The sequence below is a fragment of the Girardinichthys multiradiatus genome, chromosome 9, assembly GCF_021462225.1.
Source record: "Girardinichthys multiradiatus isolate DD_20200921_A chromosome 9, DD_fGirMul_XY1, whole genome shotgun sequence".
Lineage (NCBI taxonomy): Eukaryota > Metazoa > Chordata > Actinopteri > Cyprinodontiformes > Goodeidae > Girardinichthys > Girardinichthys multiradiatus.
Window position 1 is genome coordinate 48,331,178 of NC_061802.1, and position 18,296 is coordinate 48,349,473.

The window sequence follows — 18,296 nt, forward strand, 5'->3', positions numbered from 1 at the left end:
AATCAGTTGAAAGTGTGAATCATGTTTTTTCATGTGAGGTTGGAATGGCTTTGAACTAAAAGTTTTATTATTTTTATCTAAAGAGACAACATTATAATGTTTGGACTGGAATGTTTAAATACAAACTTTATGGTAAATAAATGTTCGGTGAGTAGCACTCAGAATTGTTCTCCGAGTGACAAGAAAAAGCCCAACAGACTTACTTTCACAAGTGGAGCATTACGGCTAACGCTTTGAAGCTCTGCTTGATATTTATAAAAGAAACTTTATTAAAAACTGCTTTGGGATTATTTCAATTGTTACGGACACGGAAATGGAAAGAAAAAAACAAGAAGCACAAAAGAGAGAGGTGGGGCTAAAAGGAAAAAGGGAGAGAAGGAGAAAATAATGGAGGAGAAAGAATGATGAAGAGAACAATATAACACCCAGCTTTTTTACCAAAATGTGCACGGTACTTATGAATGCAAGATGTATTTAGTGGTAACTGTGGCTCAATATCGAACATCTGTGTATCTGTTAACACCTGAATCTAAACACCTGTGGGTCTGAGTGTGAGCGTGCTTGTATATACAAGGTTTCTCCATACAAATTTGCAATAGTGAGTGTGTGGCTCCTCACAGACCTGTCCCCTGGGCCTGAGACAGACACAGAGGAGATCCAAAGGACCTCCCAGAGCACAGGAACCCCAGTAGAACACCGCCGGGACTACCGCAATCCCCCCATAGAAGAGCAGGGGAGAGTCGGAGGGGAACCACCCAGCAGCCACAGTGCAGAAATCCCAGGGAGCTGCAGCAACGAGCCTAGAGGCCCCGTCAGCAGTCGTCTACACCAAAGCAGATCCAACCATGGACCCAGAGACCTGAGGCCCTGGGACACATCACTCCCCAAGTAGAGGCCCAACAGAGCCCAGGGGGCGGCAAGCGGCCACCGGGAGTGAGCCGGCACACACCAAAGCACCCAGCCTCGGACACCGAGAACCACAAGTACATCAGCGGGCAAAGATACCAGCCACCGGCAGTCAGTACAGCAGGGAGGAAATAGGCCCCACATTTGATGGGTGGGACTAAACTGATCCAGAAAAGGGAGCATCCCAAGACCTAACCTGACACCAAAACAGGCACACACAGTTACAAGAACACATTCCCACCCTCATGCGTACACATAAAAACATTCACACCCACACAGCCAATGTAAAGACACACAAGAATGGACGTCGTACACTCACTCACACTCCCCCCATACATACCTGCAGGCCCAGGTGCTGATACCCCATAGGGGCAACCAGTCCCCAGGCCCAAGAGGTGATCCCCTTCCCCCCAGGGTGGAGACAGGCAGACCGCCCCAGCACCAGTCCAGACTAGTGCCAGCACCGCCGCAACCCGAGTGACCCCAGTACCCAACAACCCCCATTCCCATCCGGAGAGGGGACCATGTACAAGAGGGGTCTACCTGGTCCAAACGAGCCCACCGACCAGAGCCGCCACAGGATGAAACAGTCCCAACCCACCAATGAATTCTGATCTCAACCTCATGAGCCCCCCACCCCCCATGAACCCCAACATGAATATCCCCAAAAGGCCACCTCCAACCAGGACACAGATATCGAACACAAGCCCCCCAACCCAAACCCCATGAATCCCCTCCCCACAGGGGCACACCCCCACAGATGAGCTCTATCCCCGAACAGCCGACGAAGCTACACCCACACAGAGCCCAAGCTCCACAAACAGCCCCACTCAAGGCACCCCCACCGCATCCTGCATCTACTTTATTTTCTAAATGACTGACACTTGTTTATTATTTACCGATTTTTAGTCTCATCCGAGTGTCACTGCCTTTTTTTGTTTGGCTTCTTTTTTGGCTCTATGTGATTGTAGTTAGTTGATAGTTAGTATTACGTCCACTGCTGGTTTGTGCTTAGGTGAAGAATGTTGTATAGCTACAAATAAAGGAAACAAACAAAGAACAGCATGCAGATCAAAAAATTCAACCATGTGTTTTGACTAAGACTAAGGTCAAGTCTGTTCTCCTCTACCAGTCTGCAGCCAACTTGCCCTGCAGACATTTGGCAACCAGGAATCAGGGGTATAGTCTAACCTAGTGATGCTGACCCCCCACCCACATGAAAAATTCAGGCCGAGCGGTTGGTGATTCATTTGTGTTGTTAAAATTTCCATTTGTTCTGCTATGGATTCTGTGATATTAAAGATTATTTTTAGGTCATTCAGAGGTCACACCCCCTGCCCCCAGTTCGTGGGTTCTGTATGTTTACACACAAAAGCATACAGTGATTCTAAAAAAGACATTTTCCAGCAAAAGCACGGGTTGAACAGCATCAATTCTTTTAGTTATACAAGTTATAAGCATTACGTTGTAACTGTTGTAGACCATAGACAAAATCAGTTCGGGTCAGGGCATGCGCAGGCTGCACTTGGTGATTTTGTTTACCTTAAATTGTGAGAGGATTTAATTACTGTGGAAAAAGCAGTGCAATTTTACTTCTATAATAACTGATCAGAAAAATACAATAAATAACAACAGCTGGTGAAATCCATGGCCACAAACGATGGTGTCTGGTGCAGACCACAGATGTAATCAATTCAGGTTAAGTCATGTGGTCGTCTAATATGAAAACGTGTAATATCTCAGAAACGATAGCGGCACAAATGTCACGTTTAACAGCAAAAACCAACACAAATAAAGCACTAACCGCACAGCCTATTTGCATTAATTTTTCATGTGGGTGGGGGATCAGCTTCCTTCAGCTGTAAATTCTGGGAGAAAAACCGTGTCCAGTGTCCCCAGCTTTACCAACACTGTCAACTGAGCTTTTTCCTTGCTATAATGTGTATGTGGAAAAATACACAGGATTGGGATTAAAGGTATCTTTTACTTTAAAAAGGCAGACCATGAAAAAGACAAAAAAACTACCAACAGATCAGCTGCACCCAAAATGCAAACAAAAAAGAAAATTAACTATGCATTTTATCTGAATGGATAAATTAAAAAAAAACATGCAGATTTTCCCATCATACCTTTAGCAAGCCGCTCCAGTCTTCTGCCATGCTCTGGTGGGACAACATACCTGCAGATCAACAAAACTGAGAGTTATTCAATGTTTGATTAGTGTAAAATTTGGGAGCAAAGTAAAATCTATTTAATCAAATAAAAGAAAACTAGTAATGTGACACAAGAGGAAAAATGATGATTGTTTTATCAGCTATAAATGACACATTAAGGTGGTCTAAATAAAACTTCAACTAGTTAGTGAGAAGCAAAACATTCAGTACTTTAGTCCAATGATGGACAGATGTGGTGTGTTAGGGGGCGACGATGGCGATGGTGGTAGGGCTTCGTCCTGTAACTGGCAGGTTTTCCTTCACCTTTCAGGCTAATGGTGGCATCGATTGTGTAGCAGCCTCCCTTCTGTCAGTGTGCCCCAGGGCAGCTGTGGCTACAACGTAGGCCACTACTGTCAGTGTGTGAATGTATGTATGACTGATTGAAGTGTAAAGCGCTTTGGGGTCTCTGGGGACTTGATAAAGCACTATAAAAGTGCAGTCCATTTAATATTTACTGTTGATGCGCAGATGCACTGAATGTTGTCAGCTTTGTGTTTAGAGCAGCCTGTTTGCAGGATTAATAATAAACAAGAATTATTTTGTAGTTTAAGGTCATATTTCATCATTCTTCAACAAATGGAAGAGGAAGAGAATGTGTTCAGCCTGGTTTAAACCCTAACTACGAGCCAAGAGCATGAAGTCTATTTTAGACCGTATGACTTTTGTAGTCCAGACAGCTACTGTTGTTTTAATTTTGCAGCGGGAAAGAACTTTACTTTTCTATGTGACATTAAACCCTGAATGGATCTCTGTGAGAGGTCTGGAGCAATCATTATAAACGTCTAGGTTTACCATGACTTTGGCTCGCCGTAGTGCAGGTAGCTAATGCTGTAAAGATTCATGTCCTCTGTGTGCCAAGCAAATGCACTCTTCCACATCCCAAAATGCAGGCATGGGCTGGTAACTCCTTTTATCTTCATTCCACTCTCATTATCCAGAGTGTCCAGGATTGTGTTGAGATGGGTCATGTTCCACTCAGACACATCCTGCAAAAGACAAATTCACAGGGAACTGTGAGCAACAATAACTGACTAATCAGAAAAAAACTATCCTAGATATGGCTGTATGTGAAAACATTTTTAGATTATCTAGTCCCCACTCACTGAATCAAAGAGTGTCCCACTGACATCAGCTCCATATAGTGGAGGGTTAAAGGTCAAGTTTTTCCAAAACTTCCTTTCCAGCTCATCAAAATCCACATGTCTAGGACTGCAAAACCTAGAGTTAACATATTTGGAAAGTCAATAACAGCAAAGTGAAGTCTAAGACCAAGACATCATAAACTGATAATCATCTAATACACAGAGTGATGAAGGTAAAGGTCACTATGCAAACAGACTTATCCAAGTTGGAGGTCTTTTGAAACTCAAACACAGTCATTGGTTTCTTCTGGATGTTGTACTGGGTAAACAATCCTGACTGGCCAGTCACCACCTGCTGGATTGGAGCAGGAATCAGCAGGTCATTGATGTCATCATACGTACTTGTTGGTCTCCAGCCTTTAGGTGGAATGATCTGAAATAAAGCAAAGAGGGGATACACTTCTGAGCAAAATTATGAAGAAAAAATGTTTTACAATTTGCTGGAGTCTACTTAAAAAATTTATAGATAAGATCATGGTCAATGGAGGGTTTTCACATGATGTTGTGGTCACATGATCGCACTTCGCAATCGTCATCTTGAATGGCAGCTGCAGCCTGTTCTCGTTGTTTTAGCGTGATCGGTAAAGCTAAACTCCAGACCTTTCTGCCATAACTATGGTGAAAACTTGCTTAATTGTGGTCATGTGGTATTCAAGACCAACGTTCGTTCTATCGTCTGCCAGCCGTGATAGAAAATCAGTGTGAGAAAACAAAACACAGAATACACAACGTTGACAACTGTGCTGAATCAGATATCCAGGGCGGATTTGGACGGTTTAACCCTCACCCACGCCAGAGTGTGCAGTGCACATTTTGTGACAGGTAAATAAATAATGTTCGTCTAAGTTTGTTGTAATAATATTCTGGAAAGTAGTCTGCCAAGACCGTGAGCTGATCAGTTGATTCTGAGCTGGGTAGCGGCACATTCAGCAAGCTGAATTCTCATACCTTGACCAGCTAGATGTAGGCTGCAGTTTACCTTTACTGTTATACTGTAAATGTATTATCTAATAATATACCTATTATGTAATTATGCAATAAAAGGCAATATTGAACATATTATGGATTTTTGCCTATGTTGTGGCTATAAAAAAATTGTTGTGCGGCAAATCGTCCGGATTTGTGCTAAACAAACCAAAAGGCAGTATGTATGGATCCACCTTGTTGATCACTAAGGTACATGGCCTTACCAAGGAGGCTGTAACGACTCTAGATACCTATCCATGGGCGAAAAAGTATGCAATGTTGCAATCTTGTGAAAAGTAAGAAGCGATTGGAGACACCCGAGATGGTGGACCAGAAGTGAAGCTGCGACTTCAGTGACGTCAAAGAAAACCCCCCATTGATTTCTAATTGTTAAAAAAAAAAAACAAGCTTCAAGACAAATTTCAGATTCTGCTTGAAAGATTTTGAGGACTTTACAATCAGACTTTAAAAAATTTATAACTTTTATATCTAGTGCATCATATGTCTATGTATATTGAACTGTTCTCTTTTCTTAAATGAAAACTACACAAGATGAAAAAAATATATATGTAAATACACCTTATATAATTCATTTGGTAGTTGTATATACAGCAAGTGAGAAGTATTTTGCTTCTGTTAAGCACAACAAACCCAATATATAGCCAGCTTGCTCTGAGGTTTTAGTTCCCCAATTAATGACAACATCGTGTTTAAAAGCCTTAATGATCCTTAATGATATGAAGGGGAGCATTATTGTTGAACAGCTGCACTGAGCATATTCTCCACAATGAAAGATCTGTCCTGTGGAAATAAAATCTAATTATCTAGCATTTTGTTACACTTCCTATCTGTAGCAAAGGAAGTGGCTCAAATTAAAACTGAAAAAATGTTGATGTTCTTCTTTGATTGGAACCTTTAACATGCTGCTGTAAGAACAGCTGTGCAGTTGTGCACATGGGAAGCCTACTTTTATTATTGTTGTTGATGGCTTTTTCCTGTTTTCTGCACTCTTTGAGTCTGCACTGAGAAACCCATATGAATTTAACCGTGGCCCCATTGTCTACACACGGGACCATCTCCTTGGGCTGTGCGGCCCTGCGCTTCACCACGCAGAGAAGCCTGAGATTCCTGCAGAGATACAGAGGAGAAGCAGAGGCTGCAGAGGAGGCCGTAAGAAGCGGAAGTGCAGACCATGTCTGCCCTCTGTGATTATGGGAAATGTCCGCTCCACCTCCAGCAAGACCGAGGAGCTGGCCACGGTGACGCGACACCCCAAGATTACAAGTGCCGCCAGCCTACCCCATATGGACGGTCTACAACACCAGCACTGAGCCTCAGTCTGGAGAAGGTCCTTGTCCTGTGGAAGACCTCCTGTGTGGTTCTGGTTCCTAAAACAATGCATGCCAAGGAATCAACCCACTACAGACCAGTCAGATTGACCTCCCACCTGATGAAGACCATGGAGACCCTCATCCTCACCTACCTCCGCACTGCGGTGAGCCCACCTTGGATCCGCTGTGGTTTGCTTACAGGCCCAACATCGGAGTTGTCCAGCTGTCATCTACCTGCATCTACCACATGTCCTTCACCCCAACCGGTGTCAATTCTACTGTATAATAACCCGTTTAATAACCTCTGTATTTGTAAATATCTGCAATCATTATCACTTTAGCACAAACACCTCCCCTATTTACTGTACATAAGTTATTATTACTACTTGTTTTTTGCACATTTACTTTCTTCTTCATTGATTTCACATTTTACTAACGATCTACACCCTACTTGTGTGTGACTAAGAGCTGCTGTAATAAGTTAATTTCTCAATTGTGAGATCAATAAAGTCTATCTTATCTTACCTTATCTTAGGTTGCTTAAATGTTACAAAACATTCTCATGGAAAATGCATAGAAAATTTCCTGATTAAAAGTTACATTTGCAAAATTATGCATGTTTTTGCTGAATTTCCCCAGTACTGTGCCATTCAGTGTAGCAAAAGCTATGAGCCACAATATAAGCTAAACATATTTCTGAACACACCGCATCATAAAAAAACACAAAGATCCAGCTGAACAAAGAATATGCTTACTTTGGCCATCCCAGCTCTGTGTGCTCCTTGTGACTCCATGAAGGCAACATACCGAACAAAGTCCTTGAAATCTGCTTTGCAAGGGGTGAACGTTGTTACTCCGAAATCAGCAGTTTGGGCTAAAGTGTCTGTAGTCATCTTGGCATTCCAAGTAGCACATTGACTGTTAATGGAAAACACAGACTCTTCAGGTTATGGACTGGTTAGCAGGTTATAAATCTGCATCAACTCATTTTTAAAAGACCTACTCAGAAACGCTTTCCATTTCCAGTGTGTGTAACAGGGAGATAAGTCCTTAAAAGCCTCAATGCTTTGATATAAGTTAGTGGATTGGACATCACCTATTAGACGGTATACAGGTCCTTCTCAAAATATTAGCATATTGTGATAAAGTCCATTATTTTCCATAATGTAATGATGAAAATTTAACATTCATATATTTTAAATTCATTGCACACTAACTGAAATATTTCAGGTCTTTTATTGTCTTAATACGGATGATTTTGGCATACAGCTCATGAAAACCCAAAATTCCTATCTCACAAAATTAGCATATCATTAAAAGGGTCTCTAAACGAGCTATGAACCTAATCATCTGAATCAACGAGTTAACTCTAAACACCTGCAAAAGATTCCTGAGGCCTTTAAAACTCCCAGCCTGGTTCATCACTCAAAACCCCAATCATGGGTAAGACTGCTGACCTGACTGCTGTCCAGAAGGCCACTATTGACACCCTCAAGCAAGAGGGTAAGACACAGAAAGAAATTTCTGAACGAATAGGCTGTTCCCAGAGTGCTGTATCAAGGCACCTCAGTGGGAAGTCTGTGGGAAGGAAAAAGTGTGGCAGAAAACGCTGCACAACGAGAAGAGGTGACTGAGGAAGATTGTGGAGAAGGGCCGATTCCAGACCTTGGGAGACCTGCGGAAGCAGTGGACTGAGTCTGGAGTAGAAACATCCAGAGCCACCGTGCACAGGCGTGTGCAGGAAATGGGCTACAGGTGCCGCATTCCCCAGGTCAAGCCACTTTTGAACCAGAAACAGCGGCAGAAGCGCCTGACCTGGGCTACAGAGAAGCAGCACTGGACTGTTGCTCAGTGGTCCAAAGTACTTTTTTCGGATGAAAGCAAATTCTGCATGTCATTCGGAAATCAAGGTGCCAGAGTCTGGAGGAAGACTGGGGAGAAGGAAATGCCAAAATGTCAGAAGTCCAGTGTCAAGTACCCACAGTCAGTGATGGTCTGGGGTGCCGTGTCAGCTGCTGGTGTTGGTCCACTGTGTTTTATCAAGGGCAGGGTCAATGCAGCTAGCTATCAGGAGATTTTGGAGCACTTCATGCTTCCATCTGCTGAAAAGTTTTATGGAGATGAAGATTTCATTTTTCAGCACGACCTGGCACCTGCTCACAGTGCCAAAACCACTGGTAAATGGTTTACTGACCATGGTATCACTGTGCTCAATTGGCCTGCCAACTCTCCTGACCTGAACCCCATAGAGAATCTGTGGGATGTTGTGAAGAGAACGTTGAGAGACTCAAGACCCAACACTCTGGATGAGCTAAAGGCCGCTATCGAAGCATCCTGGGCCTCCATAAGACCTCAGCAGTGCCACAGGCTGATTGCCTCCATGCCACGCCGCATTGAAGCAGTCATTTCTGCAAAGGATTCCCGACCAAGTATTGAGTGCATAACTGTACATGATTATTTGAAGGTTGACGTTTTTTGTATTAAAAACACTTTTCTTTTATTGGTCGGATGAAATATGCTAATTTTGTGAGATAGGAATTTTGGGTTTTCATGAGCTGTATGCCAAAATCATCCGTATTAAGACAATAAAAGACCTGAAATATTTCAGTTAGTGTGCAATGAATCTAAAATATATGAATGTTAAATTTTCATCATGACATTATGGAAAATAATGAACTTTATCACAATATGCTAATATTTTGAGAAGGACCTGTAGATAGTAGCGTGCACACGCAAGCGCCATTGCTATGCATTTAGTTATGTCAATACAACAGTACTGTTCTGATGCGACATGACTTGTATCGGTCACAAAAACGGTTATAGCGCCCTTATTTCCCCATCCAATTGTTATTAAATATGGCTCAAATCAATACTGAGAAAACTCATGAGGTTATGATACATAAAAGTATGTACTCTCCCAAACAATCTACAGGTCCTTCTCAAAATATTAGCATATTGTGATAAAGTTCATTATTTTCCATAATGTCATGATGAAAATTTAACATTCATATATTTTAGATTCATTGCACACTAACTGAAATATTTCAGGTCTTTTATTGTCTTAATACGGATTATTTTGGCATACAGCTCATGAAAACCCAAAAATCCTATCTCACAAAATTAGCATATCATTAAAAGGGTCTCTAAACGAGCTATGAACCTAATCATCTGAATCAACGAGTTAACTCTAAACACCTGCAAAAGATTCCTGAGGCCTTTAAAACTCCCAGCCTGGTTCATCACTCAAAACCCCAATCATGGGTAAGACTGCCGACCTGACTGCTGTCCAGAAGGCCACTATTGACACCCTCAAGCAAGAGGGTAAGACACAGAAAGAAATTTCTGAACGAATAGGCTGTTCCCAGAGTGCTGTATCAAGGCACCTCAGTGGGAAGTCTGTGGGAAGGAAAAAGTGTGGCAGAAAATGCTGCACAATGAGAAGAAGTGACCGGACCCTGAGGAAGATTGTGGAGAAGGGCCGATTCCAGACCTTGGGGGACCTGCGGAAGCAGTGGACTGAGTCTGGAGTAGAAACATCCACAGCCACCGTGCACAGGCGTGTGCAGTAAATGGGCTACAGGTGCCGCATTCCCCAGGTCAAGCCACTTTTGAACCAGAAACAGCGGCAGAAGCGCCTGACCTGGGCTACAGAGAAGCAGAACTGGACTATTGCTGAGTGGTCCAAAGTACTTTTTTCGGATGAAAGCAAATTCTGCATGTCATTCGGAAATCAAGGTGCCAGAGTCTGGAGGAAGACTGGGGAGAAGGAAATGCCAAAATGTCAGAAGTCCAGTGTCAAGTACCCACAGTCAGTGATGGTCTGGGGTGCCGTGTCAGCTGCTGGTGTTGGTCCACTGTGTTTTATCAAGGGCAGGGTCAATGCAGCTAGCTATCAGGAGATTTTGGAGCACTTCATGCTTCCATCTGCTGAAAAGCTTTATGGAGATGAAGATTTAATTTTTCAGCACGACCTGGCACCTGCTCACAGTGCCAAAACCACTGGTAAATGTTTTACTGACCATGGAATCATTGTGCTCAATTGGCCTGCCAACTCTCCTGACCTGAACCCCATAGAGAATCTGTGGGATATTGTGAAGAGAACATTGAGAGACTCAAGACCCAACACTCTGGATGAGCTAAAGGCCGCTATCAAAGCATCCTGGGCCTCCATAAGACCTCAGCAGTGCCACAGGCTGATTGCCTCCATGCCACGCCGCATTGAAGCAGTCATTTCTGCAAAAGGATTCCCGACCAAGTATTGAGTGCATAACTGTACATGATTATTTGAAGGTTGACGTTTTTTGTATTAAAAACACTTTTCTTTTATTGGTCGGATGAAATATGCTAATTTTGTGAGATAGGAATTTGGGGTTTTCATGAGCTGTATGCCAAAATCATCCGTATTAAGACAATAAAAGACCTGAAATATTTCAGTTAGTGTGCAATTAATCTAAAATATATGAATGTTAAATTTTCATCATGACATTATGGAAAATAATGAACTTTATCACAATATGCTAATATTTTGAGAAGGACCTGTATAAGCAGTGTGGGAACTGTGCATTCTAGTGTTGGCAGGTATACCTACTGTGCCACAATGTCAATTGATTTTTAACTGCTTAAGTTGCATCACTGTTGGTTTCTGGCCTTGATGCCAGAATTTCTAATCTAATATATTTAAAGACATTTATGTGACTCTTGTCACCTATGTCCAGGGCGGCCTGGACAACAGGATCACTGGGACATTTCCAGGTTCAACCGGGACCAATTGCTCGGTTCGGGTCGTGTGGCTTACTTGGGTATCTTACTCGCTAAAGCTCCTAGACATGCACCCCCTCCTTTCTTTTTCTGAGGCTGTCTATCACAGCACTACAGAGACACACACCAGGTTACACACCCAGCCCTATAGCTTGTAAAATTGAGCGAGATGAAGGAGCAGAGAGGGAGAGGATAAAAAAGAAAAAAGCACTGGCCGACGATGAAGCAAAGTGCTGTAAATTAATATTTGTTTGAAAAGGAGCATGTGAGGCATAAACACTAGTGATGAGGACTGAAAATGTTTGCATCATTGATTTTAACCCAATGCTAAAATGTCCAGAAGTTCAGATTCTGGGTACCCTTCATAAACTCCACTAATAAATTATCGTATATGATTATTAAAATCCTTGCATTGTATTATTTTATTTACCTTTACCTGGTTAACTGTTTTGTTTTAGTATTTTAAAACACTACTACTTTTCATGGCATACCTGTGTACATGGCTTATTTTTTCTAGAAACGTTTGCAAATAAAATTTCATGTCAGTTATATCTCAAATATATTCAAGTCAAACTGTCAAAGCAACACATCATTCTGCTCAATGAACTTTATTGGGCTTTAAAAGGAACCAGTTTTTTGTACTTCTGATGCTGCTTATGCAGCAGACATGACCTAATGCATAGCAATGGCGTGATGTCCAATCCAGTATTATATATCTATGGCTGTGATACTTTATGGGTCAAAAATGTATTTACAGATTTTACATTATCAAACACACCACTCACAGTGTAGGTACGTTAAAAGTCACATGTACAACAAATACCTAAAATCATATCAGGACATACTTAACTGAAACAAAGCAAAAGTGCAGGAGCAGTGTGCGAAAACAACTAAGTCCATCTGTAGGAACTCCACAGTAAGTCGGAGTGATCTGGATCTGCTAATCAAATGCATTCTTCGATTGATCATCAGCAAGTGTGACCGCCTCTACGAAGACTGAAGTTAACACAATGTCAAGAGCACAGAAAATAACCATGTTCTAAAAGAACTGAAGCCACTGCTTCAACTCAATCAGGAAGGGTCAGCAGCCATTTCCAAACAATATGAAGTCCAGACCACACTAACACACACCAACATGAAGTCTGGAAAATGCAGAGTAAAACGTGTAAAGGCTATTTCACCTTTACACTTTACGACAACATAAGGCTGACTTTAATGTGTTCTCAAACTGCAGAGCTGGGTATGTTTAAGTTAAATGGATGGATGGTGGTCCCACACTGTAGCCCACTGACACCGTACCCTAACTAAGAAGCCAGCCAAGAGAACGATTTGTGACAGTTTTCCACATGATCCCAGCAGCAAACATCTGAGCTGACAGCGATGTAGTTGATAGGGACCCCTCAGTGTGCGGTGTTCTCAAAGACAACTGTCTCCGCTTTCGGCTAAACAAGTAGCAAACATGGCTCGTTTGCTCACTTTCTTCTTGGCAAACTCAAAGTCAACTCTACCTTTCAACCAGCGCAAATCTTATTCGGTGACAGACTTTAACTTACACACACTGATGGGTAGAGAAGTGGATTTCTTCCTCAGAGCGCGAGAAACTAAGTAGAAACAAATTGGATCTTTTCGGTTACCACAGACAGTCCTCCATTATTCCCTTCACGCATGCTCAGTGCGTGCTTGTTTACATAGCGATCAAAGGGGAGGTGCTTCCTCAGTTCTTCCAGCCAGTCAAAACGCCCCGTATTAAACCAATCACGTTAACATTGACTCTCGCTTTTATTTAGATTTACAGAGTACAAGCGGTGGAGGTATTATACAACATTGTACCTGGTAGCATTTAAGACATAAGACATAGTTTCTCTATTAAATTTTAAAGCATGATAGCATTTTTTAAAGCGCAGTGCAGAGAGCAATTGACACAATTCCTTGTGTAAAATACTAACGTTTGGCTGAGCTTTAATTCCTTACTATATCATAGTTAACACTCATAGAACAAATTATTTTTAATTAACATTGGCAAAATTACTCATTTAAAGTACAGCCAGCATTGTAGGTCTGCCCTAAATACACTGGCAAATTTACGATCAGAAAATGGGCTTCTTGTTTCTGTTTGCTCACATTGCTCAGCTTTTATGGTCAAAGTTAAATCTGGGTGTTAAAAATTCTCCCAAGGAATAAACATTGTGAATTATTTTAAAATGGAGGTCTTTAAGTCTAGTCTATGTACTTAGCTTTTCAGCATTGTGCTTGAGGAGAAGTTTTAAGAATTAAATTTTGCTGAAGAAGTTGGATAAATTGTTTTGGTAATTGCTTTATGGAATTTAACATTGTGTAGTTTTGGATCGGTTAGAGCATGACCATTCACTGGTAAATCAGGGAGGGAAAAATCTCCTTTTTGTAATAAATATAGAAAATTCATATTGCAGGTTGTGGAATTGCTTTTGATAAAGACTTTTCTAAAACAAAATTATCCCACATTCATCCAGTAAATGAAGAAATGTCCTTAAATATTTGTGAAATCATTCTTTAAAACACAGAGATTTGTTTCTAGATACAACATACCCGCTGTTGCACAGTGGCAGAGGATCATTTTCTAGTATAATAATGTTTGTTAGTGAAAAAATTATTAAAGTAACATTAAAGTAGCATTAGACAGTTTAAAACCATATTTGAGGAGAAAATTGATACCGTATTACTTTGTGAAGAGCTGGTTTGGTAAATGGAACCATAAACTGTTTTAATTTATTAGAAGCAAATGTCTTTTAACTGTACATAGAGTAATAGAGTCAATATCAGTAACTTTGACTCTTCATTCTTCAAAGTCTTTTACTAGAGTTTCCTTTTCAATATTTTCTTTTTCCAGATGTAAAATTGGGCAGATTAAAAGCTCTAATTTCCATGTTTGGAAGTAATCAAAGAAAGCTGCATAATGGGAGTACTTAAGTTAATAATAAAGTTGCACTCAGAAGATGCCTCTTTGAGACTACAAAGTAAATATGATTTATATTTCTTTAAAATATCCCAAATGTATTTTTTCCATGGTATCCTTTTCTTTAGTAATATGCATGCCTGAGTGTTTAAGTATTGATAAGACAGGAATGTGGATCAATTAATGAGAGGAGCCATGAATGATTAGAAGTTCAGATCCTCTTGTTCCAAGATCCTTTGAACAGAGTTGGCAGGGTGCCCATTAATTCCCCAGGTGGGAGGAGGGGGCCTCGAAGGAGAGCACAATGGACTGGACGACAAAGACTTAATTGGTAATGTGTAGGAGGTGGAGTACGTCTGTGGTTTGCCAGAAAACAGTTCTGCTCCAGTATGCGATTTAAGGCAGTGATGGTGTTATCCTTGGCGCGTTGGCACCTATGCATATGATTCTGGACAGATGTTCCAGATCTCCAACTCATCCAAAGGGAACAGTGGGGGTTGGTAACCCAGGGATGATTCAAAAAGGGAAAGGCCTGTAGCACAAGATATGTGGCTATTGAGAGCATACTCAAGTTGGGAGCTCCAAGTAGCTGGGTTGAAGGAGCAGACACAAAGCAGTGTGGCTTTAAGTTCTTGGTTCATGTGCTCCCCTTGCCCAGTGGTCTGAGGATGAAAACTGGAACTGACCACTGCTTTTGGTCCCAATGTGAGAGAGTAAAAGAAGACTTTCTGAGTCAAAATGTGATTTATGGCCCCCTGGTATGAAGATGAAAGGGTTCATTACATGAATAATACAGGTGAAAGTCAATATTAATTTATGACTTTCACCTGTCAAGTGTTGGAGCACCCTCCCAAGGGGTGTTCTGCGTGTTCGTTTATTCACCTAAGCTGAAAGAATTCACAAGACATTATAATAAATCACACGTAAATCAGCTGTATGTTATTCAAATACCTGGACCAGGGAAGCTCTCGCATGTGGTAACACAACACACACCGAGACGACTTCGAAGCTTCTCACTGGGGTCCTTAGTTTTATTAAAACACACATGAAACTGGGCAACGCCCTGTTCTACAGTTTTTCCACACATATAGTTACATACATACTTTCCGGCTTACCATATTTAGAAAGTCATTATCCTGCTTACTTTTCCTGCACCTGCACTCTGCTTTTCTGCTGATATGAGAAGGGAGTACCAAGCCGTTAATCTTGTCCCATCCTTTTTCCACCATTACAGTTCTACAGTCTTTCTCTACTTCACCACACTCAAGGCCAAGTTTGTGCAACAACACTTCTGCAGGCAACAATGTTTTATACTCACACATAGGTTATACATTTTATAACACACCGGTTATGAACATAATAATAATTAATGCACACACACAATATATCTCCACAATTTCCCCCTTTTGAAGTCACCTATGTGACTTCACCACTACTTGGAGATGCTAAATAAAAGATTTTAACAATCATTACAACCTGTGGAGCAGAAGGAAATTTTTGTCATAATGCTTTTTGACCCTGCCTCCAATGCCACGCCATGTGCCCAGGGACTATTGCCTGTCGGGCCTTTGTAGTCCCAAGGATGCTTACAACCTTCTAAATCTTGACAGGGAGTCGTGACCCCTCTAAATGGAGGGTGTCGATCCGTGCTTTATTCCATAGTCTTTAAAATTTTGCCAATATAATATTCTACTAGACAGTAAATAATTAACACCCTAACAAGTTTTCGCACCCTAGACAGTAATACATATCATACGCCCTGTAAATTACACTTACGAGTTAATCTTTGTCCTCCTCCTCGTTAGCATCCACAGGTAACCATAATAGCTACAAAAACAGCAATGGAAATAAACAATGACATAATCAACCCTTTCCCGGGTCCAAACATGCCCATCATCCAGTCTTCTAACGGATTGTCTATTCCTGAGTGCTCATGCATAGTGGTTGAAAGTGTTTTTAATCCTTCTAAAGCTTTTGAGACGGAACCATCAGGTGCAGTGTTGTTGGGAATAAAAGTGCAACACATATCCCCAAACATCGAACAGACGCCCCCTTTTTCTGCTAACAACATATCTAATGCCATTCGGTTTTGCACAGCCATGAGGGAGGTTGGTGCCAATTGTTCGGACAGGCCTTCTACTGCATCCCTTGTTAAGTTAGCTAGACGTAAAACATTGTAATGGATGTAGTTGATGCGGTCTACGTTTTTATTGGGAGTAACATGGAACAAAGCTGTTATAATGGGGATGTTTTCAAAGCCTGCTGAGACTTGATCCGCTAATTTATATTCATTAGGTACGCCTTGAGGAACTCCTATTGCATCAATGTAAGTGAGTGAGTCTTTGCTTAAGTCAAAGGTGTTTGCGCTCTGTTTTATGATATGTCTACACCTTCTCCTAGTTAAAGCTGTGCTTTGGGCGTGTGTTGAAGGAAGATACTTAAGGTCTTTTCCTAACAAGAGGAGAGGTGCCTGCAACCCAACCATGGCACACACTCCAATAGTATTATTTTGGATCCTAGTCAGAAGGCGGTGTCCTCCACAATAATAATAAAGTCCTGATCTTGCCCAAGGACCTATCACTGAGCCTGACACCGTGGAGTTGCACCAATCGCGAGGAATTTGTCCTACATTTACCTGCGGGGTTTTGGAAGTGAAGTTAAAACAAGTGTATGTGCCATTTCTCCGTAGAGGGGTAAAAGGGCCAGCCCTGGTTTTGTTGGCAATGGGTGGAGCGCTGCGTTTTGATACTTTATTGTCTGGATGACTGCAGCATGCTTGGAAAGGCAGTTCACAGGACAATCCAAAAATCAATGTAACAATGAAGAATGTTAAAACACCTATACCTACCATGACCCAACCCTTAAGGGGCCTGGGTCCTAGATTTTCACCTGCCATTCGTTTCGAAGGTACCTGCAAAGGAAGATGAGGATTAACAATATGGTGAAACACAAAATACCTTTTTATTATTATTTTTGTTTTTAAAGTTCAGAGTGTTCAGTTCAGTTCTCGGTGGGAGAGCAGCTACGACCACCAGTGAAAGAGAGGAAAACTCAGTCACATCCGCCTCTTTGGTGTGATGTCCTGGTCTTCACTCACAGGTGTAGACTGACCTGGAGCTAAGTGGTCTCACCAGGGGATTATTCTGCCCCTATTTGGTGGGACCACTGATTTAACGGTGCACCTAAGGTGTAGACTAACCTTTAGGTGTAAATGAACGCTTTCTCACCCTAGGGGATTATTCTGCCCCTTGAATTGGGTGAGAAAGATCTTCTGGTGTGCTGGTGTTGTCCCTCAGGTTCTGCTGGACCTCTGGCAGCGATCTCTGTGGTGCCTCTGCTGCTGCACACTGGCTCCAAAGATACCACGTGTCTCCTTTGCCCTTGACGCTCACCGCATGTGAGGTTCTCTCTGTGACCTGGAATGGACCCGTCCACCTGGACTCTGACCACTTCCATTTGATGACTTTCAGAAGGATCCACTCAGCTTCGGACGTGGTTGGCTGAGGTCCCTCGGTTGGTTTCTCTGGAACCTGTTTTGAGAACTCTGTAACCAAAATTAAGTTGGTGACTGAGGTGTCCTGCCAGTCCCCAGCTGCCAGAGAGTGCTTTACCACTCCTCTCAATTCCTTAGCTTGATACTCAGGATGAAAGAAAGAGAATCATGAGGAACAGCTTCATCTGACAGTAAATATCATTCTACTTGATCAGGTGTTAAATCAACTGTTGCAGCCACACCCTCAAGAGCCACATAAACATTTGTGGATGAAATAAACCATGTCCTACCTTCTACCGTTTTATTAAACAAATCTGGTACCATTCAGTGTGACAATGGTCGTAGAACAGAGTGACATGGGGCGGGTCAGGCAGAGAGGTGCAGGGGCAGAGACTTTGAATCCAGGGTTTCCACAGCTGACACACCGAGAAGATGCTGCTTGGAGGTTCGGTCAGCAGTCTCCAGTAGATGTCAGCATATGCCTCTGCAACTGGCTGTAAAAATATTGTCCATGCTGAAGCATTTGTCCACATGCCAAAGAGGAACCATCTG

The 18,296-nt window shown here is 42.0% G+C and overlaps 1 protein-coding gene across 2 annotated transcripts in view; it reads right to left on the reverse strand.

The window, feature by feature from the left end:
- kdm4aa (lysine (K)-specific demethylase 4A, genome duplicate a) overlaps window positions 1–13,005 on the reverse strand; it is a 70,537-nt gene extending 57,532 nt beyond the window's left edge. For both annotated transcript variants that reach the window (XM_047374360.1, XM_047374359.1), the window contains exons 1-6: window positions 12,873–13,005; window positions 7,317–7,479; window positions 4,462–4,637; window positions 4,226–4,340; window positions 3,915–4,108; window positions 3,036–3,085 (exon numbers count right to left, since the gene is read on the reverse strand). In XM_047374360.1, the coding sequence (XP_047230316.1) occupies window positions 3,036–3,085; window positions 3,915–4,108; window positions 4,226–4,340; window positions 4,462–4,637; window positions 7,317–7,454 (673 nt within the window). In that variant the 5' untranslated portion in view covers window positions 7,455–7,479; window positions 12,873–13,005. The remainder of the gene's footprint in view (window positions 1–3,035; window positions 3,086–3,914; window positions 4,109–4,225; window positions 4,341–4,461; window positions 4,638–7,316; window positions 7,480–12,872) is intronic.
- Window positions 13,006–18,296: the final 5,291 nt, after the last annotated feature.